The sequence below is a fragment of the Centroberyx affinis genome, unplaced genomic scaffold (assembly GCF_046629955.1).
Source record: "Centroberyx affinis isolate AG114_WGS23_722 - 3 ecotype Tasmania unplaced genomic scaffold, CSIRO-AGI_Caff_v1 ptg004932l_1, whole genome shotgun sequence".
In the NCBI taxonomy this organism is placed as follows: domain Eukaryota; kingdom Metazoa; phylum Chordata; class Actinopteri; order Beryciformes; family Berycidae; genus Centroberyx; species Centroberyx affinis.
Window position 1 is genome coordinate 17,314 of NW_027282424.1, and position 27,190 is coordinate 44,503.

The 27,190-nt window shown below is 41.0% G+C and overlaps 2 protein-coding genes across 3 annotated transcripts in view; one reads left to right on the plus strand and one right to left on the minus strand.

The window, feature by feature from the left end:
• Window positions 1-208: 208 nt before the first annotated feature.
• On the minus strand, window positions 209-3,753 carry ppwd1 (peptidylprolyl isomerase domain and WD repeat containing 1). The gene is given in 12 exon segments (XM_071545477.1): window positions 209-434; window positions 522-704; window positions 839-920; window positions 1,090-1,274; window positions 1,358-1,547; window positions 1,927-1,993; window positions 1,996-2,116; window positions 2,220-2,667; window positions 2,781-2,901; window positions 3,062-3,165; window positions 3,359-3,461; window positions 3,572-3,753. Coding segments are annotated over 12 exon segments (1,905 nt in total). The 5' UTR covers window positions 3,729-3,753; the 3' UTR covers window positions 209-290.
• Window positions 3,754-5,717: 1,964 nt separating this feature from the next.
• cwc27 (CWC27 spliceosome associated cyclophilin) overlaps window positions 5,718-27,190 on the plus strand; it is a 41,239-nt gene continuing 19,766 nt past the window's right edge. Inside the window, exons 1-11 of one of the 2 annotated variants that reach the window (XM_071545479.1) lie at window positions 5,718-5,916; window positions 8,225-8,321; window positions 11,348-11,460; window positions 12,026-12,169; window positions 12,400-12,498; window positions 12,607-12,710; window positions 12,824-12,893; window positions 13,778-13,861; window positions 13,959-13,979; window positions 14,098-14,264; window positions 22,147-22,250. In XM_071545479.1, coding sequence (XP_071401580.1) covers window positions 5,875-5,916; window positions 8,225-8,321; window positions 11,348-11,460; window positions 12,026-12,169; window positions 12,400-12,498; window positions 12,607-12,710; window positions 12,824-12,893; window positions 13,778-13,861; window positions 13,959-13,979; window positions 14,098-14,264; window positions 22,147-22,250 — 1,045 coding nt within the window. In that variant the 5' untranslated portion in view covers window positions 5,718-5,874. Of the gene's footprint in view, window positions 5,917-8,224; window positions 8,322-11,347; window positions 11,461-12,025; window positions 12,170-12,399; window positions 12,499-12,606; window positions 12,711-12,823; window positions 12,894-13,777; window positions 13,862-13,948; window positions 13,986-14,097; window positions 14,265-22,146; window positions 22,251-27,190 lie in introns of both variants that reach the window. The other variant, XM_071545478.1, reaches the window with a different exon arrangement.

Genomic DNA, 27,190 nt, shown 5'->3' on the forward strand with positions numbered 1-27,190 from the left:
CTGAATATGGTGCTATATATTACATATGTTTAATCTTTGCTTAACAGGACAAGCGCACTAAAAACTTTGAAATATGGCGATAGCTTGTACTGGTCTTGAAGTAAGAAATCATTGTGGAGTTTTCCAGTGAAGACAGCAGCAACCAACAACTCATTCTGAATAGGCTTCCCTTTGAGGTGTGGACAGATACAGACGATGTTACGTATAATACAGACTCATGAAAGCATTTTTAATGACTCACAATTTGGTAAAAAAAAAAACAGCTTGTACAGGACATGACAGAAGCATGATCACTTTATGGTGATGTTGATGATACTGATGTCTTCATACGGTTTGTCGGTCTTGGGGTTGACTTTGACGTTGGAGATCCTCTGGACGACCTCCATGCCTTTCGCACTCCTTCCGAACACAGTGTGCTTGTTGTCGAGCCAAGGCTGAAAAGAACAACGGCACGTGTTGATACAGAGAATTCAAAATAGGATAAAAATGTCGCAGGTCAGCGAGTGTTTCAGGCGACTTACGGTGGGTACGACAGTGATGAAAAACTGTGAGCCGTTGGTGCCGGGGCCTCCGTTGGCCATGCTGAGCGTGTACGGGCGGTCGTGTCTCAGCGTGGCGTGGAACTCGTCCTCGAACTCTCCGCCCCAGATGCTCTCTCCTCCCATGCCCGTGCCTGTGGGGTCTCCTGTCTGGATCATGAAACCCTGTACGCAACAAATCACAGGCATAAAACTTCAGACAGGGCTTCAAGACATCACGTCTGGATACGTTTACTTATTGGCTGAAGAAAATAAGCATCGCTAACAACAACAGAGTTACTGATGAAAGATAAACCTACCTTGATAACTCTGTGGAATATGTGGCCGTTGTAGTAACCGTTCCTGCTGTGAACGCAGAAGTTCTCCACAGTTTTGGGGCATCTAAGAAACGTTAGACAGCGAAGAACGATTCATACATTGAGATGTAAAGTGTACGACAGGAGACTAAAGTTATCGCTCCAAAGCATAGTCATCATCAGAGAAAAAAACTGGATGGATACTAATAATTGCATGAGTAGTTATGAACAAAGCTGTGATGCTGGGAACCTACTCGACAGGGAAGAGCTTGATGTGGATGTCTCCCATGGTGGTGTGGATGATGGCGCTGTCGGACACTCCTCTCTTGGGGCCCTCGGCCTGCGTGGCGGCCATCACCTCTTCCTTTGAGGGCTTCTCATTAAAGATGTCTCTGTCCGACTCCGCGCTCTTGGTGTCCTCCGGTTCCCTCTTCGAGAACTAAAACAAAACGACGCATTGAGATATGTAATAGTAAAAAACATTAGCTGTATCGTCTCGGATTGAACGTGGAGCTATCTCACCATGTAGAAGCGGTTCTTCTTGAACGCAGTGCAGAATATGGTGGGATCGGGCTCGGAGTTCTGCAAGGCGGGGTTGTCGGACGCCTTCATCTCAATGGTGGGTGCCACGTTCGAAGCCTTGGCAATCCCCTGGAACAGGCTCAGCTGGACCACGCGGATGTTCTCCAGCTTCCCCAGGATCCGCACACATCTGGGAGGGAAGACCAGAAAAAGGGTCAACAACAAATCAACAGTTTTACTGAGGATCACTGCATTAGAAACTACAGCCAAGACGCTATTCTGACACATTAAGCAATTGCATCACCTCTTGTTCATATTATAATTTGGAAAAGCCATGGCGCCTGTGCATAAAGTTTCTAAGAGTAGGACTACTGATCTAGGATCAGTGGGTGGGCAGGTCATATGAATTGATAATGCAAACTGATCAGATCAACACTTTAATTCCAAGATAGCTTCTGTATCCAGTGCATGAATCTTCTACTTTCTGAGAGTGTGTCCATTAGGGGGAATTAGGAAAATTAACAACAAGCCTAATAACCCTTGTGTGAACGCAGCCATTTAGGATGTACCTATTAGTTTCCACATTGATGACCTTGATGCCCAGCATGGTGCCGTAGAGGACAAAGTGGCCCGTTCGTCAAAGATGATGTTGGTCAAGCGGATACCGTCCACCTTCTCCAGTTCCCTCTCCACAGCCATCCGCCTCCCGAACTCCATGTCAGGCAGCTGCTGCCTCATCTGCTGCAGCTCTGTGAACATCTAAGGCATAATAGGAGGAGGTGCCATAAGCATAAAGCTCAGGTCCTATGTGAATTAGCCGCTTCAGCAGTGATCCAGGCTGAGAAGATTTGTCAGAACTTACCGTTAACGATTCATCAAACACCCTCATCAGTTTCCCTGTCAGGAAGCGGAAGATCCTGACTTTCCGGTCGGAGGCGATAGTGGCCATTTTCTTCCCGTCGGATGAAAACGCAAGGCTGGTGGGATACGTTTTGTGTTTTGCAAATTCATACAAGTCTGTGTCCGTTTTGTATTCCCAACCCACGTGTTTGGGGAACCTGAATTCGTTTGGGAGGCCAGTCCAGTATTCCAGCATTCCCGCTTTGTCGGCAGAGACGATGACCCTAAATTTGGGATTCAGGCGGATTTGGGAGAGCGGCGAGGAGTGCATCTTGTCGAAGGTGTGGAGGCGCTGGTTGCTTCCCCGTCCATCGTAGACAAAGATCTTCCCTGTGGATTTTTCGGAGCAGGCCACGGTGGAGATGGCGTCCCCGGGGTTGTATATCCATTCACACTGGCCTGGGTGAAAGCTGAAGAGAGACATGGTCATATCAGAGAATATTGAATGATGTCACGCTGCACGACCAAATATCCATTTCTGTCTTTCATGCTTACACACTGCACCTGGGTGATTCAAACTTACCCCAGCTTCAGCATATTGATCATGTCAAAGTTGACAACATCATATACTTTCATGGCCTGGTCGTCGCCAACAGAACAGAAAAGGGCTCCTTCGGCACTGACGGCAATGCATTCTATCACACCTGCAGAAATGCAACAAGTTCATGACCCATCCCACAATACATGTTTTATCTGGGTGTACACTGGATTGTACAAACACCAGAAAGCCTGAATGCCAGGAGGACACTATCTTTTTCTTCCTGACCCACTGCCAAAATAATATCTGATGGATTCCATTCATACCAAGATGACTGCGGAAGTGTTTCACAAACTCGATTCCCTCCTCCTCCTTCTTCTTCCAAAATTTGACATGGCCATCCTGGCTGCCTGTGATGATGAAGTCTGTCCTGAGAGGGGAAAGACAAGACTTTCATCAGAGACTGGAGGAGCCAGCTTGCTTGAATATGATAATTTGAACTGCACATGATATACACACGGGATTTGAATCATTGTTATTAAACTTACATGTTATATCAAGTGAATGAAGTAAAGGAAACAAGTGTGCAAGGCAGTGGTCAGGTTACTTGGAGCAACACTTACTTGGAGCAAACGATGTGTGTGATAACGTCTCTGTGCATGTAGCTTCGCTCATACATTGCAGCTGATGGGAGGTTGTCCAGGTAGACGCGCTCATAGTCCAACACTGACAAAAACAAAACACCCACACATGTCGTTATGTTAGCATTATTCGCTCTGGCCTTAGCGGGAGTTGTATATGGGCGACAGTTTGGCCAACTGAACCCCAGAACCAACCTTTCCTTTTCTTTGTCTGTGTGGCTTCGCTCGGCATGGGTCCGACCCACTCTTCCTCTTCTCCAGCTCCTTCTCCTTCTCCACCTCCATCTCCACCGGCACCCTCATGGTCCTGTACTTTTCGCTTTAAATCCACATTGGTTACAGCCTCCGCCATTGTTGCAACTTTTCCGTGTTGTCCTACGTCCGTTCGGCGCGCGCGCTGCGTTGCGCTGCGCACGTTCTTCTTCTTCTTTGTTTTTGGCCGGTTGGCAAACCACTTTATGGTGCATTAGCGCCGCCAATTGGATTGGAGTATGAATCGAGGAAATAAACTACGTTTTTCCCAGTGCTGTAAAAACTGAAACAGAAATCTAAAGCAGTTGTCTTCTGATAACAATATGCCTGTCTCTTTCAGATTTAACTCTATACAATCTCTTCTTAAACATGTTGAGAGTGTAAGTGTCAGACTAAATATTAGTATCAAGGTTATGTACCCATTCACCTCATCTTTCATTTCTCAAATATTGACTACAAGCACGCAGTTGCTTTATCGGATAGATATTTAAATTATGGGGTTGTTTGGCCTCACGTTGATGGTTTGTTAGGGCAAACCCAAGCAGGACAATGTGCGTTACACTGTATGCACTACCACACAGTTCCTACCAGACATCTCAGATCATTCTCTAGTTTTCCACTTTACTTTATAAGCCAGCAGGTACAGACATCACCCTTGTTCAAATCACATAAAACAAGTAAAAGTCCCAAGCAAGTCTCACACCCGGTGTCAATGCAACGCAACTCAAACTGAACTGAACTCATAATTAGGATTAAGCCTGCAGCCATGTGACTGCAGGCATATGTTCCCATATCAGCACATTCAATGACAAATCCAGCTCTCTTTATCTTTGACATTAAGGAAGGGTCTAACCTTCAACACATTTCTCATAGGAATAAATCTACAGGTTTAGATTGCTGTTTTTAAATGTGATTATGTGTTGTGATGTCAGGAGCTGCAGGCTTCATACAACATTCATTTACATTGCAAATGTTCTGGACAACAGTTTATAGAACAACTGGGACTGCAGCTACTGCTCCAAAAACTCTGAACATAATAATTTATCAGAAACATGCTTTGTCCTCAAAATCCAGCCAGTCCGATGGCATGGTGCGAACTATATGGCCCAATAGACAGTGCTGTGAAATGTATTTGCTCTCTGTCTGATTTTCTGTGTTTATTGACACTGACTGTTATGAGATCCTCAATTAAAATATAATAATATTATTATTAGTGGACTTTGAGTGAACACACAATCCAAATTGTACGATTTATTTCAAAGTTAAAGTCATGTAACACCCAAGAGTTTGTTTTATTACTTTGCACAGTAAAGAAATTAGAAAAAACAAATATTGGAGTCATTTTTTATTTATTTTATCTGAGATGCCCTATAAACAGTGGCAGAAATAAGACATCCAGTTTAGAGACTCAAAATATTCAAAATAAGAGCTCTGAATTTTATTTTGAAGAAACAACACAAGTCGTATTTCTGATAGTCCCTACTGATCAGACGCAGACACCACAGCGAGCCATCCATAGTTTTATTAAACAAACTGCACAGTAAACTAAAGATAAAAAAAATAAAAATAAAAATAAATAAATATGCTATATATATATAATATAATATAATAATATATGTTGTAACAGCCATTGCTACGATGGCAGCTATTTGGCGTGTCCTGCCAAACTTTGTTGTTGAGTCGGCTGGATTAGAGAAAATAAAATGTCTGGTAAAACATGTACTTGCCAATCCTGAACAATTATTATTCTCTAATTTGAGAATGTGTTTGTTTCTCACATTTTATGTAATTTACACAAGTTAGCTGTAGCGGAAATATGTTGGTTTGTTGTTTCTAGGGGTCGATTATAATGAAACACTTGGGTCAAACCAAAAGAGGATTTTAGGGGAGTTTAATTATAACGGTGTATTGGTCTGTCGCAAACACACTTGGTAAATTGAGAACTGTCTAAATAAATGACTCAGTAAATATTCTGAACAGAAGACACACTCATGTTACCATCATTGTGAAAATAAATCATAAAGATTAATAATATTCCTAATGAGTCTCCCCCATCTACTCGAAGTAAACAATAAGCTCGTGTGTTGCCAATATGGCTGTTAGCAAAGTATGATGTCTGTCACTTGTAAAGCAAGCTAACATAATAAACAATATTTCTTCAATTCTCGCACTATAACGTTAAATGTCAGCATAAGAGACTCTTTTTTTTTTCTTGCGCTCACAAAAAACACAACCTCAGCGGCGGAATGAGCAATATTTATATCCAGGAGCCACCGACAAATGGAAAGGTGAGCGCGACTATGTGCAATTTGAGCTAACACAATATCTTACTCAGGCTCGACAGTCATGTTTATCCACCGAGAGCCTTAAATGCACTTTGAGAAACTGTAGACTCGTTTAGCCCGGCGGGAAGCAGAACGGCGCGCTCCGTTCTCTCTCCTTATGGAAAGTACGTCACGCTGAACTCCATTCAAAAATGTGGCAATTTCTTGTGGCCATGCTTATCCTATTCTAAGACTTTACGAATCCTTAAGATATTCTGGTAAATTTGGCATATCCACCAAGCGGCACTGTATTCCAGTAAAATCTCAACCTTTCTAACTGACCAGTTCACTCTGTCCTTCACCGCCCACTGTGGTGTGTTTTGGTGGAAGAAGATGATGGCGAACCAATTTCAAAAGTAGAAATCTCATTGAGGCAACATTTAATTACCAGATTCTTGAGTTGGAGTTTGGCGGGGCAGGGGATAATGTTTACCTAACCAAGGATGCTCCTGTGCCCCCTTCCATTTATCCAGAGGCGTTGTTGGGATTTTAGATAATTTGGGGCTTAGCCCAAAGAACCATAGTAGGGGGGTCTGAGGGCATCCTCCCTCTGAAGACTTAAAAAAACACATCTGGTGCATTTTGACTGAACATAAACAGGTCTAGCATAGTAGCATAGCACACTTTGAAGAGCTGTCTGTAAGTCAGTTTGCTGTCTGTCTTCTCACTACTCATCTTTTCTTGCCTCGTATTTCTCTCCTCCCCTCATCTCTCTTTGTCTTTGTCCTCTTCTTCTGCACAACCTGAACTGAACAAGAGAGTCTCTTGTTCAGTTCAGGTTGTGCAGAAGATAAACAGAGACACAGTTATCAGTGAATATATAAATGTTTAAAGTTTAGATATGATATACAGTACACATCTTTCCTCATCTGTCTCTAAAAGAAAACTGATTCAATTGAATCCAAAACCCAATGAGTTATATTTAGTCAAACGTTATGCGTCTATGTATTTCACTAGCTCATAATATTATTGCAACCTGATAGTAAGCTACTTTTGTTTGTTAGATGTGGAAACTTAACTTTCAGCATAACTTACTTTAAGAACTAAATGATTTCCCTATGTTCTTCTGTTGAAGCTGAAGCTGATCGTTTTCCATGCTACACATCAGCTGTAACAAAGACCATTATGCCATGGAAAAGCCTAATCAATTCTGAATGGCTGGGGGAGTCTATAATTCAAAATTATCTTACAGTGCAAACATATCATGATGATACACGATTCTGTTGTCTAAACTGATGATAACAAGCAAATTGTATTTAAAAAGTCTGACAAAATTAGGTGTGAAACATTTTAAGGAACATTATTTGAAAATTTCAGAGTTTTGTTTAGCATAACATTTAACATTACCAAGCAGTTCAATGTGATGAACATCACTTTGATTATTTAACATGTGATTTTGCATGTAAGCCATACCATGATAAATATCACTACAAAAAAACACACCATATGATTATGTACTGATTTCAACCATATTGCCCAGCCCTCCCCGGGGCACCTAGAAGTGCTAGCACACTTGTTGTTCCAAAGCAGAGTACAGGCTGGCAAGTGAGTCTTGAAAGCCAGAAATCTCAGCACCTGGCGAAGTAATCATTGAGTCATTGGTATTGATCAACCTTATATATTGCACCTTTAAGACAGCCTTGTGTTTGGAGTGTTATTACAAAGTTTCAGGCTCTCTAAATATTGGGTGATATAAATCTTTTAAAGGTGCAGTACAACACAATAATTTATTTAATAACTTTTCCATCGTCTGAAATTTCATAATCTCCAGGTTTAACAAGGTATTGCTGGATATTGAGTACACTTTGTACAGGTGAATGTCCTTTGGCAGGAACAACAGGGTGATCTTTGACAAATTTGAAATGTCAGTTATTCCAGAGCTACAGTGTCACTCACACACTCAAAGTAATCTACAAGAGCTTCTCAAAAGTACCTACACTGAATGTGCAAAACATTAGGGACACTTACTCTTTACCGCTTTATCACTTATTGATTTCCATTATTAGATACATACCAGGAGATGCAGATAAAAGCTGACAAGTTAGAGAAGGATTTTTAAGCTTTGAGACAACCAAGATGTGAATTTTGCAGGAAGATATCCCAAATATTTTGTGCATTTACTGTATGTAGCTATTTGTTTCAGATGAATGATTGCACTTGAATTTTAGATATTTGTTAGCTCTTTTAGTTGGCTAGATGATGTGGGGAAAATGGGGGGAAAAAGTGCTCTCTAATCTTTAAATGACATGCCTTCTTTGTGATCTTTTCTAAGGTCCTGCTGAAGACCTCAGCAGGTGACATTGACATTGAGTTGTGGTCCAAGGAGGCTCCTAAAGCATGCAGAAACTTTGTGCAGCTGTGCATGGAAGGTAATAACTTACTGGCTATCGACAGACCTGCTGTATTTCTTAATGCTGGAGACTTTCCGTAAAACTAAAAACACCCACCAGTCTGCTCAAGACTGCTCATGACGGCAAAACCAGTCACCCTAACCCAGTCTGCCTCAGTCTTATGAAATTTAATTTGTAAAGCTTGTGTACTCATGTAATGTGTATGTATGTATGTATGTATCTCAACCAACTAATACTGAGAGTGGGGAGAATGCACAAAAATATTTCCAATCGCTGTTAGACTTATCTAAACCCTTTATACAGTAAGCTTAGGAATCAATATTGTATCATATTGTATCATATTTCATTATAGTTTCATAATCGTTACAACATGTTTAACATCTGTCTTCATTTGCCATCTTTCCATAAGATGTTTCTTTTCTCATCCAACCTAAATTTCGATGCATGTGCTCACCCTAAATATTACAAGAAATAGTTACACCAGACCCCCTGGGGGCATCTTGAGCTGGCAAACCATGGTAGCAGAATCCGTGGCTGACTCAGCATGTTGGTTACACCCCTAAAAGCTATAAAAAAACAGTGCAGAGAATACACCTTTCACCTGAAAAGTCGGGAGAGCAGAATACGAGCTCCAGGTTTAATCTTGTGTCTGGCAGTGGGTTAAGGGGCTTTATAGGGCCGTAAATCCATCAAGGAGTTTGATAGAGGGAGTGCATGGACCCCACATTGATAAATACTCCTTTGGAAGTTCATCGACCCAAGGCTTATTTATGGTTCAACGTCAAAATGAGTGATTGGTCCTCTTGGGCCGCTTCGTATTTCCCCCTACGTGTTTCCTGTTGATTTCCGCTGATGGTGAAGACAACATGGAGCAGGTCAAAGAGAGACCATCTTCTCCTCCGACGTAATCTTCTCCTTTTCAGTAATGATAGACAGCTATTCTTCCTCCTCTAACCCACCTGGTAACAAAGTAATTTCCAGTTCCAAATCACTATCAGCCGCCATTGCTACCGTTCTGTTTCAGAGAATGTAAACATGATTACTTCCGTTTTTCATCTAGACAGAATGCAACAAAGCATGACACTGCCATCTAGTGTTTCGGCTGTCTACGCTCAGAACTACCAGCGCAGAACTATAAACGCCGTAGACACCGCAAGCAAGCTACGGCTACACTTGAGTCAGCTGAGTGGAGTCCAGCGACAGATAGCAAACCACAGCTAGCAGGATCAATCGATCTGTAACTGGGGAGGAAAATATCAGCGGGCAGTTTTCAAAACAGGGAATGTTGACCCTGATCTGAAAAAAGCGCAAGATGGTCTAAATGGAAACTTTGAGAATAAACGATATAAAATACAGGATGTTATGCATGAGTATTGAGTAAAAAGGTTTGTAGTTTACGGAAAAACAGGACTCCCACTAAATTAATCTAGGTAACTGCATGATATGTAGCGATTTGTGCAGGAGAGAGTGCAGGCCACAAAGAAGTGGAGGAAGGCGTCAGAAGATAAGAAAGAAATTATCAGTTACAGACAAGTCAGTGAGATTAGGTGAAACTTTAATGAAACGGGGAAATTGGGTAATCACAGAGATTAGGATGTAGATACGAATAATACAAGCACAGAATAATGAAGATTATAGAACAAATAATTACAAAACTGAGCATGTTGATGATAATACAGCAAATAAAGATACAGCGTCTTTGCTGATGGATTTACAGCATTGGATTTACAGTGCATTGCTGCATTGTACAAATGGGACAACTACAGTGTCCACATGTGCAAATGACCTAATTACATGATCAGATTTACAGATGGAGGAAGCACATGATGCAGAAATACATGCAGAATGCGCAGATGTGCATTGTTAAAGTGACATTATGTCACTTTTTCATGATAAAATGCCCTATGCAGCAGCAGAGATGGCCTCTATTTTAATAGACAGGCAAAAATATCTGATATTAGCCAATTATTTATTGTGAATGTTTGATTACTATCAATTAGCAGTGTGAATATTGGCTGGATTTTTACCTGGGTACCATATGTCTGATTATCTGATTCACTATTAGAAAGAAATAATGGAATCATTTTCCCCTTCCTTTCTCCTCTTTTCCTGCTTTCTTGTGTTGTCCTAATTAGCAGTTGACTGAATTATCGGTTTGGCCAATCAATTAGGATTGATTAGACCTTATACTAATAATCGGTAATTAGTGGATGTGTGCGCAGATTACAGCTGATAACGTTCTATGTATAATAGCATTCCCCGGCACTGTTCTCAAGAACTGCCTCTCAATACGAGCTTGGAACAATTCTGCAGTGTCTTCTCCACAGGAAGGTTTTGACTAGCTGAAGTCAGGGCAGCCACTGTACGAGCACTAATTGAATCCCTCATTCTGTGTGTATGTTTTGGTGACATGACATTTCTGTGATCCATTAAGGAATCATACAAATTGCGGTTATTCTCCCATGAGTCCGGTAAATCTATTAGTGATTCTAGCTATCATATTTAGTATTATCAGGGGCATATTTCTGCCTTAAATAAGCACACCTTCTTTAGTGTTCCCTTTGGCACTGCCCAGTCTCACTTGGAGCTCAGTACATACACAGCCTCTGCTCCACCTGCATGCAGAGACATTGTGAAGCTTATTTAGTTCACTTGCAGTGCTCCAGGTCCAAACTATGAGACATGTCAAACATTGACATCCTAATAGCAAAAATATGTTATTCTTATTTGATCTACTGCTATATGTTATTCTAATAAATTCCAATTTAACATTTCTGTCTTGGTATGGTATTAACCCTAACCCTAAACTATAGAGGAAAGAAACCTGCTTATAATCATATTTTTTCTCTCAGATAAATCATTTGGCTTCTAGTCCTGATCACACCCCTAGTTTGATTATCCATGCATAAATTTCAGTAAATAAAAATGTCAAATGTGGGTGAAATGAATAGATATGCTTTTTTCTCTCGCAAACAAAGCATTGTGCATAATTTAATTTTACTATAGACATCTTGTCTCTAACATGGCATTTCTCTCTCCTCTAGGTTACTATGATGGCACCTTGTTCCACCGTGTGGTGCCGGAGTTCATCGTTCAGGGGGGAGATCCCACTGGATCAGGGTCAGGTGGAGAGTCCGTCTACGGCCGGCCATTCAAGGTCAGGGTCCTGTCTCTACCTATTAATATTACTTCATCATTGTGTCAGGCAAAGATCAGGTTGATATAGGATATCTGCATTAGAGGATATCTCACAAATATTAAATTTGATACCAAGATCCACATGTAAAAAGTGAGAAATCAAAGCAAAGAAACTTGTTTTTCTGCCACATCCCAGTAAAAAGCATTAGGCTAATTGGCTGTTTTAGTTGGACAGTGGGATGAATCTGCTATTGATGCATTATATGCTATGACACTAACCATTTCTAATTTGTTTAATATGCTTTGGTTAATGTTGGTTGGTTGGTTTTTCTACTTTTCTTCAATTGTGAGTAGAATAGGGTTTCTAATGGGTTTGATGATAAAGACTCAAGACTGAAGTCTGTTTAATTTTCACAAAAAAGTTTAGAATGAATCACTTTTTGGTACGTAGTATTATTAACATCAATATATAGCCTAGTATATCAACCCCTTCATGTCTTCATGTACAGTCCGTTAACTTTATTCTCACAGATCTCACAGATGAAATGCCTCTCAAATATGTTTTTCTTTGCTGCCACGTTTAGGATGAATTTCACTCCAGATTGCGATTCAATCGGCGAGGATTGGTTGCCATGGCAAATTCTGGGCCACATGATAATGGAAGTCAGTTTTTCTTCACCTTGGGACGTGCCGATGAGCTCAACAATAAACACACCATATTTGGCAAGGTAAATCTGCAGTAAGAATTGTTGTGACTCAGATAAATATTTGCTATTCTTTATGATGAAGATAAGAGCATTTTGTGGTGTGCATTTTGTGTGTGCAGAATTTGCAAACAAAACTGCAAGTTACATATAGTACCCCTCTCAGACCTGTGTAATTTCCCACAAAATAAAAGCGATAACAGGAATTATCCTTTACGTTGCGTGTTTTTTTTTTTCAACAATCCCCAATGCAGATCACCGGAGACACAGTTTATAATATGCTCAGATTAGCAGAGGTCGAATGCAACAATGAGGAAAGACCTTTGAATCCCCACAAGATAAAGACTACTGAGGTATGTCATACTGTTTTTATGCCATAGCACAGTCCACTTACTTGACTACTTTATAAAGTCACATCTGCAATTCAAATCACTGATGTAAAAATCTATTGTGTCTTCAAGGTGTTACATTCTCCTTTTGATGACATCGTTCCTCGTGAAATTAAGAAAGCCAAGAAGGACAAAGACAAAGAGGAGGGAAAGAAATCACAGTCAAAAGCCACCAAGTGAGTGCTCAGACTTCATCTGACTTTGTGATTGCACCAGACTCCCAATTTGACACTGTTACTATTATTGTTGTTGTTATTTTTTTGCTTAAAATCAACATATATATTTATAGGAACTTCAGTCTGTTATCATTTGGAGAGGAAGCTGAAGAAGAGGAGGAGATGGTGAATCAAGTCAGCCAGGTATGAAATCTCAAAACTAGTCTCTTGGCTGACTGCCAGCTAAATAGCCGTGTAATTCTGCAGGATTTAGGTTTCAAGAGTTCATTATCAATTCACTACAATTCACTGGATTGTTGTGATTGGCCCTCTCTGCTGTTGATTCTTATGCCAGCCACACTGAGGTACAGTAAATGACGATAACACTTTGAAAATAGCGTCCTTTCCTTTATCTGCCCTGTAGACCCCATAGTGGCCCTGCAGTGTTTACCTACAACATGAAGAGCACATTGTTTGACCACAAACATAACATCCACTTAAACAAGAGACTCTCAGTGAGAAGGCAATACTGATATTATGACAAATTATAGGTTTTGCTTACTAGAAATAGAAAGAAACACACCAGCTTCACGCAAAACACCCACAAAGATGGCTGCAAATCAGCTGACCATTTTACATAACTTTGATTACATCAGAGAAGAGTGAGTAAAATAAGAGCTTTAGACAAGAAAAGCCTATCTTTTATCTCGCTGTTACAAGCTTGTAATCATTTTTTTTTTTTTTTTTTTAATGAGTTAGGTAGGCCTACATCTACCTACTAGCCAGGTTAGATGCAACCTTTTGTCTAACTAGTTGATATACTGTTAAAACAATTTCTTAACACAGAAAATGAGCAAATATCAACATTTATTAATAACAAAATTCAGTCAAAGATGGCTGTAAATTGTGGTAAAGGTTTCCTACCTTTTAGTCAATGTGCAGAGTCAACAGTATTTACATCCAAACTAATGAGGGAGGATATTTCCACTGACATTGTTGCCATACTAAAGTTGCATTAAAACAGATTAAATGTTGTAAAAAGGGTAACGGTTACTTAATTTGCTCACACATTGTTCTTGTTTCATCAGACACTAAAGGGAAAAAGCAAAAGCAGCCATGACCTACTGAAAGACGACCCCAGACTGAGCTCTGTTCCAGCAATTGATAAGTATGTACAATAATAAACATTACATTGATGATCCTCATCATATCCTGTCCATGCAATATTAAATTGACCCATATTCCTTTTACGTTGAAAGGAAAAATGAGAAAGGGACGTCTGGAGATACAGCTGAGGTAGGTTGAACAAAATGTGAGCATAAAAAAAAATGACAGTTCCATATCTTTGCCCCTGGACGCTTCCCATGGTTGCTTTTCTCTTACTGTAAATTTCCATTTGTTCTGTCAGACGGACGATGATGACATTGAAGAGGGCATGGATCCGGATGAAGAGTATGACTCAGACAAGAAAGAGAAGATGAGAGAACTCATCTCTAAAAAGCTGAAGAGAGACAAAGGGCAAGATAAAAAGACAGAGCCCAGTGAGGAGGAGCATGGGAAAAAGATCAGTCGCAGGTAAATGTCCCTGTCCCTGACCCATGGTCTGAGCTGCAGCCTGAGTCTCTCTACAGCAGAAATGTGAACCCTGGTGTTTTTGATGTATATCCAACAGGTGGCAGGTTTGCTTTACAAATACTTGGTTAATGCTTTGGTCATTTGCAGCTCAGGCAGTGTCAGTGTAAAGTTGTTCTACATGTAATACAGAGAAGCAGCCTGGTGGGGGGGCTGTTGAACTGCATAGTAGATCGGAAATATGGTCAAGCACTGTGAGCAGCCTCTACAACTTTTTTCTTTAATGAGATGAGGCTTTGATGCTTTGATGAGGCTACCCATACCTTGCTATTGTGATGAGCAGCAACATTTAGTTGCACCCAGAGAGAAAGAGAGAGAGAGACGGGACTCAAGACTTTACATCTTTTAAGATGACAGTAACTGAAGAATAGATGAACATGATCCAAATTAATATTCACCCCTACTGTGTGGCCAAATTAACAAATCTTCCTGCAGGATTGGTAGCCTAAGTTGGTAGGCTAGATATGAGGACAGAAAAAATCCTGCGGTCAAACCTAAAACATCCTTCTTGAAATTAGTCAGCAGAAATGAGTGGTGCATACATTTAGTAAAAATGTGTATTCTTTCATAATGAATACCAAATAATTACATTATTGTAGGTGTCCAAAAAAAGAATAATATGATTTTATGGCTATGGTTCTCTTGAACCTAGCTCAACGGTCTACCTGATTCCAGTGTGTCAAGGCCTACTGCCATTATCAGCCAAGCATCCTCCAGCACTGACATACACACACACTCACTCGCACACATGCACACACACGCACACATCTTAGTTCTAGCTCACTGGACCAACATCAATGGACCTGGACACAGCCGCCAAGGCCTGCTATGTGAAACAGGAATGTTGGCACTCAAACCAAATTACTTACTCTGCTGTAGTAGAAGCAAACAGTACCCCTGCCTGAGCCAACAGTGTCGGTGAAATGAAGATGAGGGTGGGAGGCGATAGTGTATGAGACAAAGTTAGTATGAAAGAGACCTGGGGAGAATGGAGAGGAAGAAAGAGGTGGCGGTGCCTTAGAGAGTGATTTATCTTTCATCTCTCTTTGATGCTTACAGTTGGCCAGTTATCTCCGGTCTGTATCCTCTTAGCAGGTACCCCTCAACACACTTAATCAACATACCCTTCTCTCATTAGCGCTAATGGGATAAGGAGTGGGCCCCCAGTCAGTTGTGTGCTCTGACTGACAGCCAGCCCAATGCAGGCAGACTGTAGTATATTAAACACAAGCGCAGATTGTTTTGCTACAAGAACTGTAACCCAACACAGTGGTTTGTCTTGGCAGGGAATCAAAGAGCAGGCTGGTAGGTACAGTGTTGGTCTGGGACAAAGGGGGCATTGTTGGAGGGTGAGCCCCACTCTCCCACCATTGCTTTGCTAGGGCTTTCAGCTGCTCTGGACGCAAGGAGGAACATGGACTGCTATCTAGTCACCTGGGAAAGAGGAGAGGATGTTAAAAGCACTCACTTTTCCTAGTTCTGTCTGATTGGCTTTACTGATGCCGACCTTAGCGGGACTTTTGTTATTTGGTCTTCTGTTTAATTCCTTTATGCTCAAATGCATGAGATGTAAGTGAAGGACAGTGCTCTGGTTTGCTGTGTGTGCCTGCAGTGAGCCTCTCTCTCTCTCTCTCTCTCTCCACTGTATTCCGGCTTCAGTTGGGGAAAGGTAAAATGGCGACTATCTTTCCTGAAAAGACTATCTTACATCGCTACCCAGCAACCAGATGATATTCCACTGTAATATTCCAAGATTGCAAAATTATCGGACTTCCCAAATAATGGTGTATTGTACCTGGGTCCAGAAATTGTTAGACTTTAACTTAAAGATCAGTCAAGTTATATAAAGAGTATATAGAATTTTGCTGTCTGTCAAAAAATATCCTGTTTACAATATGTTTTTCTTGACTTTTAGCTGGTGTTGGTGCTTCTGGTTAAACTTGAATGCTCATATATGGACACTTCTTTTATATTACTATTGATTAAGTCTGGTTTTCTCTGTTTGAAGTAGGCCAATCCAGGGCCTCTTTAGGGGGGTTGCTTTATAAAAGACACTACTGAATGAAGTCCCAAAAGCGGTGTATGTGGTAGTCGCCACTTTTGTTAAACCCGACGGGGCATGACTGGGGAAGCAAAACGCTTCCATATGGCTGTGGGACACAGCGTTAGCTGCTTCTGCCAGCAGGCCCTGGCTCACTTCTCTGTCTCTGGTCATTGCTTTTCAGTTATAGCAGGCTGATGATAATGACAGAATTGCACTTTCTGTTATTTTTATCACTTGTTATCACATGATTTTTTTTATGCCTAACAGTGAAAAAAAAAATTCTGTCATTGCCGTATAGAGCAGGCATGAATAAAACTTGTGGATTGACTGCAATAGAGTCCTTAAATACTTAATGAAAGCACCTTGATCATCACATTGTCCACATGATGTCCCTTGACGGTGTCTTATAAGATGTTTATGTCATGAACAACAAAGCCAGACTTGGGCAATGATGGGGTTTTAACAAGTAAAGAGGCTGCCCAAGGGTGGTCTATGTGTGTGGGGGCAGAATTTGAAGTCTTTGCTTAACTTGCACCCTCGTTACCTTGGTCTCTCTGGTAAGGCACTGTATAAACACCTAGGATGCATCATTACTGTGGTCTGTTATGCTAAACGCTGCCAAAATAGGATCCCTGGTTGTTGTCAAAGTCTTGTAGCGCTCTGAAATGTTAAAGTCATCAACACTTCACTGAATAGTATGGGGCTAGTGAAAATGTCGATTTTCCCCCTAAGAAAATTGTGCTCAGTCACGCTTTAAGCTAGGCACAGTTACTCAGTATATGTACAGTGATGGTAGGTAGTTAGTTAGGATGTTATACTGTCATTTGCATTATGTTGCATAAGGTTAGTAGCCTAATACTTTTGAATGTAGGCAATAGTTGTGGTTGTATATTTTATTATAAGTGACGAAACAGTTAGTTGATCCTTCTGGCATTCTGCCCTGTGTCTTAATTAACATTTTTCTGGATAGCTGGTGTAGCTGTCTTATGCCACTTTGACCATATTTCTGTGTCTTCACAGATTAAAGAGTATTTACCTTCTGAACTTCTTTTTAGTACAGTGACAGTTTGCATAGTACTTCAAGCAGGCATTCTTTCAGCCTTGTGGACAATGCAACTCACACTTAAATGGGACACCAGACACTAATTATCCTGACCAAGTGGCCATACCCTGGACACTGTGTCACTGTGTATTAATTGGCTGCACCTGTCTCTTGTCATCGGTCATAACCCAATGCTTTCTCAGGGAAAGGTTACAGAGATCAAGAAAGCATTCAACGCTGTTTTTGTGCAGAATACCGCTAGAGATAATCCAGTTCTTGGCAGCGGGATTGTGTGTGTTTTGGAACTGCCAGGTTTACACATCTCTGGCCCACTGTAGCATGTCTACCCCATACGGGGTACTTGCTCACTGGAAATGGCTCCAGACAACAATGCATGTCTAACATGTGTGGGTTAGACTTTGTATATATTTTAATAGTTGAGAGGAATGAAACAACTGTGTAAATTCACTTGGAGTGTGAACAGTGTGAACTTTTGTGTGTGAACTTTTATTGTATATCTTTGTCTTGATGATTAGCTCTCAAAAATATTTATGAGGAATGACCAATTCACAGCTGGATAAATGATTTAAATATGAAGAAATGTATAGGATATTATAAAAGTCTTTTTTTTTATTTTACTCTCTCTTCCATCATGGGTAGCTAACAGAAAGCCAGTGGATCTAGTAAATAATTGCTAGGCAGATGAACCATTCTAAAAGAGGAACCTCAGTCCACTGTGTGGGTAATGTGTGTGGATTGGTCCAGATCACTCTGCAAAGTCATGCAAATTCCTGTGTTGAGGTTGGATTCCTCCACTCTAGCTCACAGTTCTCCTTGGCTATTGACCAAGCCATGGAGTGCCCCCTGAGGGGAGTTCACCCAGCCATCTTGTTATTCTAGCACATTCATCCAGATCACTTGCTCAGTCATAAGAGTTGTTTCAGTCCACCCTAGCAGAGAGAGGCTGCCACTGCCATCCTCATGGTATGGGGACGTACTCTAAGTAAGCCGAAGGTGCGACATTTTACTCCTCATACTCATACGCTGTGGCTACATTTAACTTAAACACATTTTAACTTAATCATTAATTACATTTCCTCAGTCATTACTTGGAGACTGGAAAATGGGAATACAGAGAAATCCAATCCAGCCTGGTAGTTCGTTTTAGAAAAATGATTGAATTTTTGATGAACCGTAGTCATCACTGCTATTTTAAGGTTGTCAGATTCCTGTGTCAGCCTCGGAGTCCTGCCAGACATTGGAGGGTTAAATGCAAGGTCCTGAATCATGAGAGAGTTCTTGGTCCATTGCCAATCACTTTATGTGCTTTCTTTATGAAAAGTTAATCATCCACAGCTCTCTGGGTTTCACTTTTTTGAAATTTCTAAAAGAGCGACAATAGTTGGCAGCCCCTTAGAGACCAGTGCCGCAGGGACTGGGGAGTCACAAAAAGCATTCTCTCTGCATAGGATTTGTAAAGTATCTAGCTTTGCCTATTTTGGGCTGTCTGGCAACTCATGACAACATCTGAGTGCCTTTTCTTTCTCTGCTGGGCCTTATTTTATGAGATGACAGTCACAGTCCCCTCTCCTGCTGGCAGGTGGAGAGTCCCTTTGAGTGGCTGCATTGTGCTGGGAATGGAGGCAATGGAGGGGTGGAAGGAAAGGATGGATGGATGTGTCTTCTCCCTGGTTGTTGGAGAAAAGGGATAGATAGTGAGTCACAAGAAGAGCACACACTGGAGCTCCTCCAAAGCCTCTTCTTCCATTAGCACCAAGACTTAAGATAGCTCTGTTAACTCAAGGTGTTTTTGTTCACAGGTACTGAATAAAATGTTATTATTTATTTAACCTTTGCTATGAATACCTACTTAACCTAGTCCGAAATGGGGAACACCTTGGTGCAAGTTGTTATTTTAACCATGAAACCTTTATCTTGGCATTGATCATCATCAAGTTTGGGCTTTTTGAGATTGTTTTGCCATTTGAAAACAAGCTTGAACATCAGACCTATATTTGATTTGGCATAGCAGGGTTGTATATCCTAATTTTTGTGAAAGATTATGACATTAGACCTAGGCCTAAATATGATGATGTCTAATTAGAATATGTATGATCTTTGAATAATTGTTAAGTCTTTGAAATAATATGAATAGTCTACTTAATATGTAGATCAACAAAATCAGATTTATTTAGTCAAAAATTGGGGTGTCACACTGAAAAATATTCTTTCCTCTTGCATACACATAAGGGAGGGATTTTAGGTGTGTAGAAACAAAAGAATTTGTAGTGTTGCGATGCGAGGGCTTTGGGAGGAATTTGCTGAGCCCCAAGGTGTGCATTAACAGGTGGTGTTGGGTCTTTTCCTGTCCTTTCTGGCCTGTCTTTCTTTATTGGCACTGGAGCTGTGGAGCCAATTGTTTGGCTGTTGCCTTGGATATGTCTCTTGTTTTCCAAATGGCAGCATGTCAAGGCAGGCAGAAAATGATCACTCAGTCAAAAGTGTTCCTTGCTGTAGAATATATTGTCTGTATATACAGTATATAGGCCTGTCCGTCATTGCAACCTCACAGACCTGGAAAAGGGGCTCTACTGTTTTACTGTAACAATAGCACTATGGTTAATACTTATTTTCCTCAAACGACTTAACCAGTAACAAGAAGGCAGCATGTCTGAATTGGACCATAGTGTAGAAACAATATCACTTGTACATAAATTACCAGAGTTTGCCTCTTCAGTCACTATACAATATGATAAAATCAGAAAAAAAATATCAAGACCTGGCAGCCACTTGATTGATATTTGTATCTTCATAATAGCCACTGAATTATTACATTATTTTGCCCACCTGTGGTTTGTTACATCTGAGTCCACTTTACTATACAGCAATAAAAATGTGAACCTCAGAAAAGGATCGAGCTGTCGCCGCTCCTATGGGCTGAGAAGGCGACTCCTTCAGATCTCTCCAGCAGTGACCCAGGCCGGCTCTGCCTGCCACTTCCGCTCTTGGAACTCAGTTTGGAATCAGCTATGACCCTGTTCTGCTATGGAGGGAAGAGAGAAGGACTAACCCACTGTATGTCTGACCGATTCTTCATCTGTGTCCCTAGGAGCAGCAACGAGGCTAACATGGAAGACACATGGCAAGACACAAGTCAGCCACAATAGTTAATATTTGCTAAGGCACTTATGGTTAAAATATCAGACATCACCAAGTTTGATGCCTCAATTCTTTGCCCCAGACAATGTCAGAGAACTAAATGAAGGTAACATGAGTGTTGGAAAGCTACAAACAAAGGAATGAAAGTTCCAGATAAAAAGAAAGGAAAGGATAAAAATGAATGTCGGTTCAGAGAAGCAGATGTAAGAAACAAAGGCAGCCATTGTTTGGTCTGGAGATGCCTCACGTGTTTCTGGGCCAGGGGCCCAGACTGTGCAGCTTACCTGTGCTTTGTGGCTCCGCGAGAGAATGGGACCAAAACAGAGCTGTCAGGCAGTACAAAAATATTATCATTTCCTAACATAACATATCTGCTCTACAACTGGCAGTAGTCTCAATCATGTGAAAAGGAACAATAATCAGCATTGCTGGCACTGATTCAGACTTATAGCATTTAGCCTTGCATGAGCTGGGCTTTGGGCCACCTGCCAGAAGGGACCCTACCTCACATCCAGGAAGCCAGGATCTGCCTTGGTCTGCCTCTGCCATCCAGTGAAAGGTTCTGTCAGGGTGACTGGACATCAGCAGTTCCTTTACTACTTAATCTAGAGCAAGTGTTAGGAAGTCTTTCATTAAAGGTGCCACTTAGAGTATTTGCCTTTTGTGTATCTCATGTATTAAAGGTTCTATTAGAGTACTTTTGTGCACACAAGGTTCAAAAGTATGTGCTGCTATGCACATGCAGCTGTACATATATACAACTAATCAAAATTATTCTTGTATAACCTATTTAAAAGCCTCAAGTCAAAAATCTCAAGTCAAAACAGCATATTATTTGAAACATTTTTTTCATAGTTGTTGCCAAGATAATTTATTCCTGCAATTGGGTTGTGTAATTTAGGTTATAGTTACATATTTTCCTCACACAAATGTGTTTTGAAAACATTTTGCAGCATGCCAAAATGTGTAAGCGGTGAATAATAATGGGTTTCAAATTTCATCTTCTTTCAGTTTCATTTCCCTTTATCTTGTGCTTTATTGAGTAAATATGTTCCACTGGGGCTTAGTAATCTTGAAGCAAGAAATATAGAGAGATTCTTTAAACTAGTTGTATCCACTCAACCACAACGTCCCATCTAGTTCTTCCAGGCCCCATGACTGCCTGAGAGGAGGGCTGAACAATCATCTCAGTGAGGCGCCAGCAAATTTATTAGTGCAAAGCAAGCTTTTAATGTACATTCTTCATTCTGACACTTGTATAGAGTGTTTTCTACTTGTTTTATATACCCACATAACCACACTCATTAGCCATGAACATTGTTTTAAGAAGCATGGAGTATATCAGAACAATTAACGTTTGTTTGTCAAGAACAGCTACAATAGGCTACTGATGTGGAAAACTTTTAAATGGATGTATACTGTATATGCTTGCATGCTAGGATGAGCCAGTGCAGCCAAAAATCATTTATTCAATATACGTAAGTTTAAGCTTTGTCATGATATTGGACTTTGTTACCATCACCTAACTTTTTCTGTGGCTAGCCTGTTTAAATTCTCAAACCCCATTTCTCCCTTCACAGTGATGAACTACGTAAAGAGGCGCGCCAGTTGAAGAAGGAGCTACAGGCCATAAAGCAAAGGAAAGAGGAAAGTGCAAAACCTGCGGCAGATGAAGTCAAGGAGGGTAAGTCAACAGCTCATATTCCCCCGCATGTGCTGAACGATGTGTATTTTTCCCATCATTAATTTATTGGCTTATCTGTCTTATCACAAGTATTTGTTTTTCAGCTAGCTTAATAATGACATTTGAAAAACCTTTTTTTCCTAAGTCTCACAGAGGGTGGTCCATGCCACATTCTCTGCTAATGGACACTATGACAGGCAACCCTCTGATTTTGTCAATTAGCTACAGACACCATCTATTTTTTCCCCAAGGGTCTGCATTTTTGCTTAAGAGCTTGCAGAAATTGGCGTCGACAAGAAAATTGTTGAGTGGCTGCCATATTTGAACATCAACCCCCTGTGTGTTTGTTAGTTAGCAACTTTGGCCAAAGTGATTCTGTAAAATCTGCACCAAACCTCCTCAATCCTCACCACACTGCAGCTCTGCAGTCTGTCATAATGCAGTCAATCTCTGGATTGTCGTTGGTGTGCTAGCACATGCTGAAACACATTTTTGGCAATTACGAAAAACACTTAGGCTAGAGGTTAGCTTGAGGTTGTGTGTACATTGTTGTGCAACAAAACAAAATGGTTCATGGGGTTTCTATAGAATCAGCCTAACTATGGAGGTCACCAGCCAAAGTTTACTGAGGACCACAATGTGCTCTTGTTTCTCAAACACTGTTTTTGTCTCCACAAATGCTGACACCTCTATCATTTTTTAAACAGACTGAGCCCATTTTTGACTTGTAGTTGATTGGTTCAAGACTTTAGGTCAAAGAACACGCTATAAAATATATGAAGTTGTACTTATGTCCAATATTTAACATGTCTATGAATATCCCAGCTAACCAAGAAAGCTGCTTTTTTTTTTAAATATCACAAGTGGAAAGAGGCCCACACCTTCACTAAATAGGTTCAATTACATGCTAATGTGTTGTAACAGTAACTGCCCTACATTGTTATACAGAGTGGCAACTAGCCTAAGCTCCTCCATTATCTTGCAAGGCATTTAAACCCTGCCAAGGGACCTTTGCTTTGTGTTTCTCTGGCAGCTTAGTAAGAGGCAGGAGTCTCTTTTAAGAGTCCCCCCATTACATTTCTGTGTTGGAAGAGAAAGTTAATTCCATTAGATGGAATTCTTAGATGTCATGGGCCAATGGCCACTGCAGGGGAGACGGATGTCTGCTGAGATGCTGTAAATCTTGAAGCTCAGCTCAGCCGCAGAAGAACACTGTGGTGGAGGGTTGTTTTATCTCATCCCACTGGATAAGCAGTGCAGCAGTTAGAGCACACACATTAAGTCTCACATTGACTCTGCCATCCCTTAAAGCTTAAATCATTCTCCCAGTCCTACTCTGACCTCTTTGTGAAGGTCAGCTTCTGGTCTCATTTCACTCAGATGCTTCTCAAGCTGTTCAGGTTTTTGCCATACTTTGTGGGGGGCATTAGCGTTGTGTAGATTTGAGCTTTACACAGAAAAGTCTATGACCATACTTTTTTATGGAAAATACAGTATATTCTTATACATGAAATTACATATGCCTCGCCCCACACTAATACCTTAAATGGTGATAAAGATTTGGCACCCAAATGACCTAGTGTTAATTGAAAAATATAACAAAGTCAGTATGTCTAGGCAACTGTATCAGTGCATTTTAGTTGCTGATTGATTTTTGTTATTTGGTGTCCATCCAGCTGTCCCACATTGGTTCCATGAGGGAAAGTGTGGCAAAGCAAATCAAATCAATGAGAATGGGCCATACTTGACGCAACTTCCTTTATATACATTAAGTAAACGGCACATTTTACTGCATGTGGTCAGCTTTCGGGTAAGCCAGAAACACACTATCTCATCTCATTGACATGCTTTGTTTTGCTATAGCAAGCATTTTTTGTAAATTGAATCTATTATTAAGCACTTTGTAAATATTTAAGTAAGTTGTAAGTAAGTACTTTGTAAGCAAGTAAGTTGTAACACATAATCTATGGACACTATCTCCATGGTAGCATTTTGGTTAGCCCCATTTTCATGTGCTTTATGCAACATTCTGATAGACTCTGCACTCATTTTATGGATTTGCATATTTGATCGGTTGTTCCTTTAGAATTCAACACTAAGGTGTCAAAACTTATGCACTTAAATAGCATTTGCTAAATTAACGGATAAAGTATAGGGTATCTGAAAGAAAATGTAATAAAACATAAAGATGATAACTTTGTGTCAGGCTCTAGTGGTGTCCCTAAATTTGTAGACTACACAAGAGCTCATTCCAGAGGTGGTGTGGACACATGCATCATTTGTAGAGAAGGAGGTAAAACTAAAAATTTAACAGGCTAAGAGGGATGCAAAACTGCAGATGGAAAAGCCTAACTTGGACACACAGATAGGAGCATTGACTCTTCAGATACAGGCAGCTGTGCCTTTTGTATAGACAGAGGCCTCGGAGGCAGCTATAGAACTGGATGGTGGGCTGCCTTGTGCTAAAGTAAGCAAATCATTGTCAGAAAAAGACATTGCTGAATGAACAAGTGAATATGTCAGAGCGCAGTCTAAACTGGACAGCCAGACATTTTTTCAAGGCATTCCACATCACAGGGTAAGCTTACCATCACCACCTCATGCTGATAAAAGCCTTATCACGTGGCAAACCCCAATGGACAATAACCCATACATGCTCTCTGGCAGACAGCGTATCAAGCTACCAAAGAGTTGCTCCTGGACTCCTATGCATCACCCCCTTAAGCTGACTGCTGTCAAGACCCCCACACAGACTTTGGTCAAACCCCAGCACTACTGGCCAGACCATGAACCCTGCAGTATAGTACTAAAAATATAATGGTGGACCAGGAAAGAGCTGTCCCATTCACCACAAACCCTACCAACTCAGAAAATGCATAGGCGTCAGAGCAAAATCTCTAGAGGAAACAATGGCAGAGAGAGAAGAAACTCAACTCCCAAAGTACTGAGGACTGTGGTCAAGGCCAGGCAGGCAAATCCTTCTCTAAGATTTGTCTGGTTAGAGTCTACCGACTGGGCCAGTTTGACAACGCTGTCAAGATGTACACCACACTCATTAGCTAGGACAGACTTCTTCAAGCTATTTGAAGTCTGGAGCCACCCATGCTCACTCAGAACCTGTGCCGGAATTGCTGACATGTCTGTGAGAAAGGCAGAGGGCTGCCAGATCAAGTCAGAGAATGGAGTTTCTCTTGTTCTATTGTCATTCATAGATTGTAAGCAAATATAATTTGATAATTTGAGGTCTGAAAAATCAGCAGTGTCAGACTACATTTCAGAGCTTGACACAAATGGCCAAATCTTTCTCTTACTAGGGAATCAAAGTCAGACAGCAGATCAATGAATCACGCAGTTCCCCTTTTATAGAGAGCTTATGCTTATGCTGGATTCTGGTGGGTGAATTATGACTCCAAAATGCACAAAAGTTTGAGCACTACATGCTGAAGAATGGTCGCCCCTCCTTCCTGATTCACTATGAGACCTTCATACAGTTCAAATAGATACAGCAGGGAGTAGGCAGGGACTGGTACCAAATTTGGTTATTATGGCCAAAAATATTATCTCAAATCTTCATACATTTCAGGGTGTGAAGATAATGGCATGCACAGTGGCATTAATGTTAAATATTTCAGGTAAAAAAGTACAGTTAAATAAATGGAGTAAGCAAACAAACCTCTAGTTGTCATGGTAACTAACAAGACTTGTTTAGATCGAAGGCAAAAAACAGCAGTGTTGATTCTCAGAGAAAGCATGATAAATTCAGATGAAATCAGTGCAGAAGGTTGGCAATTTTATACATTACTAATCTTAAGAATTTGTATCCATAATTTGAAACTGCAATAGTAGAGGTTAACAGAACAAGCTTCCTTATCTTTCCTACACTGATGCATTACCTGTTGGAGGCTCTGTGGTAAGAAACAGAAAATGAAAGATTTCCCCTCACACACCTCAACATACAGGATCTCTCTTAACCTTTGTTGGGTTGCATGTTTTTGGACCTTGGACAGTTACTGCAAGATGGACAAGACAAATGCCGCTTTCCACCGCATGGTACCAGCTCAACTGGCCTTGACTCGACTCTACTCGCTTTTGGTAGTAAGGTTTTCCACTGCAGATAGTACCCCCTCAATGTGCCCCACCCCCCACAGCTGGTCGTCATAGCGACGCCGGAACGCTACATGAAACGCGACACACACAGCAACAATGGAGGATATCGAAGGGTTGATTCTCGGTATATGGCTGTTAGTCTCAGCAAGGAAACAGATTTTATTTCAGAGGAGGCTGAAGGCAGCGAGACAACAGACTGCTCTCTGGTTGCTCAAGGCGACGCAAGAGGGTAAGCTAACCTGGTAGCTAACGTTAGCATATATCCCGTGTCGCGATGACGATTCTCTCCGACCAATCAGTAGTCTGCAGTGTTTTCACGTCACCTTTTGGAACCTCGACGGAGGTGCTACGAAAAAAAGTACCAGGTACTAGGTAATATGGTACCTGGTACCTGGTACTTGCCCAGTGGAAAACCAAAAAAGGCGAGTCGAGTCGAGCCGAGCCGGTACCATGCGGTGGAAAAGCGGCAAATGTGAAGCTCAAAGTAAATGCTGGGCAATGCTGTTCACATGTATGAGCAAAAGGGCAGTCAACATCAATTGAATTGAGTGACAGTTTTAAGCCCTCCGTATGTATCTTCTTGCATCTGTGGTTGTTGGGAAGATAGGTGTGGAGTAGCCTCTGTTCTGCTTTTGGAGACTGCTTACCTTTCTCGCAGAAGCCTGTGTAACATGATGGCAGACATGAATGCTTTCTCATTCTGGTCTGTTCAGACTCTGATATGCTGTTCGTCTTGACCACTGTAATGTTCCACAACCAGAAAATTGAGGCTTCTCTTCCCTGAGATGTTACAGACAAGAACCACTTCAAGAGCCAGTGGGGACAGGTGCAAG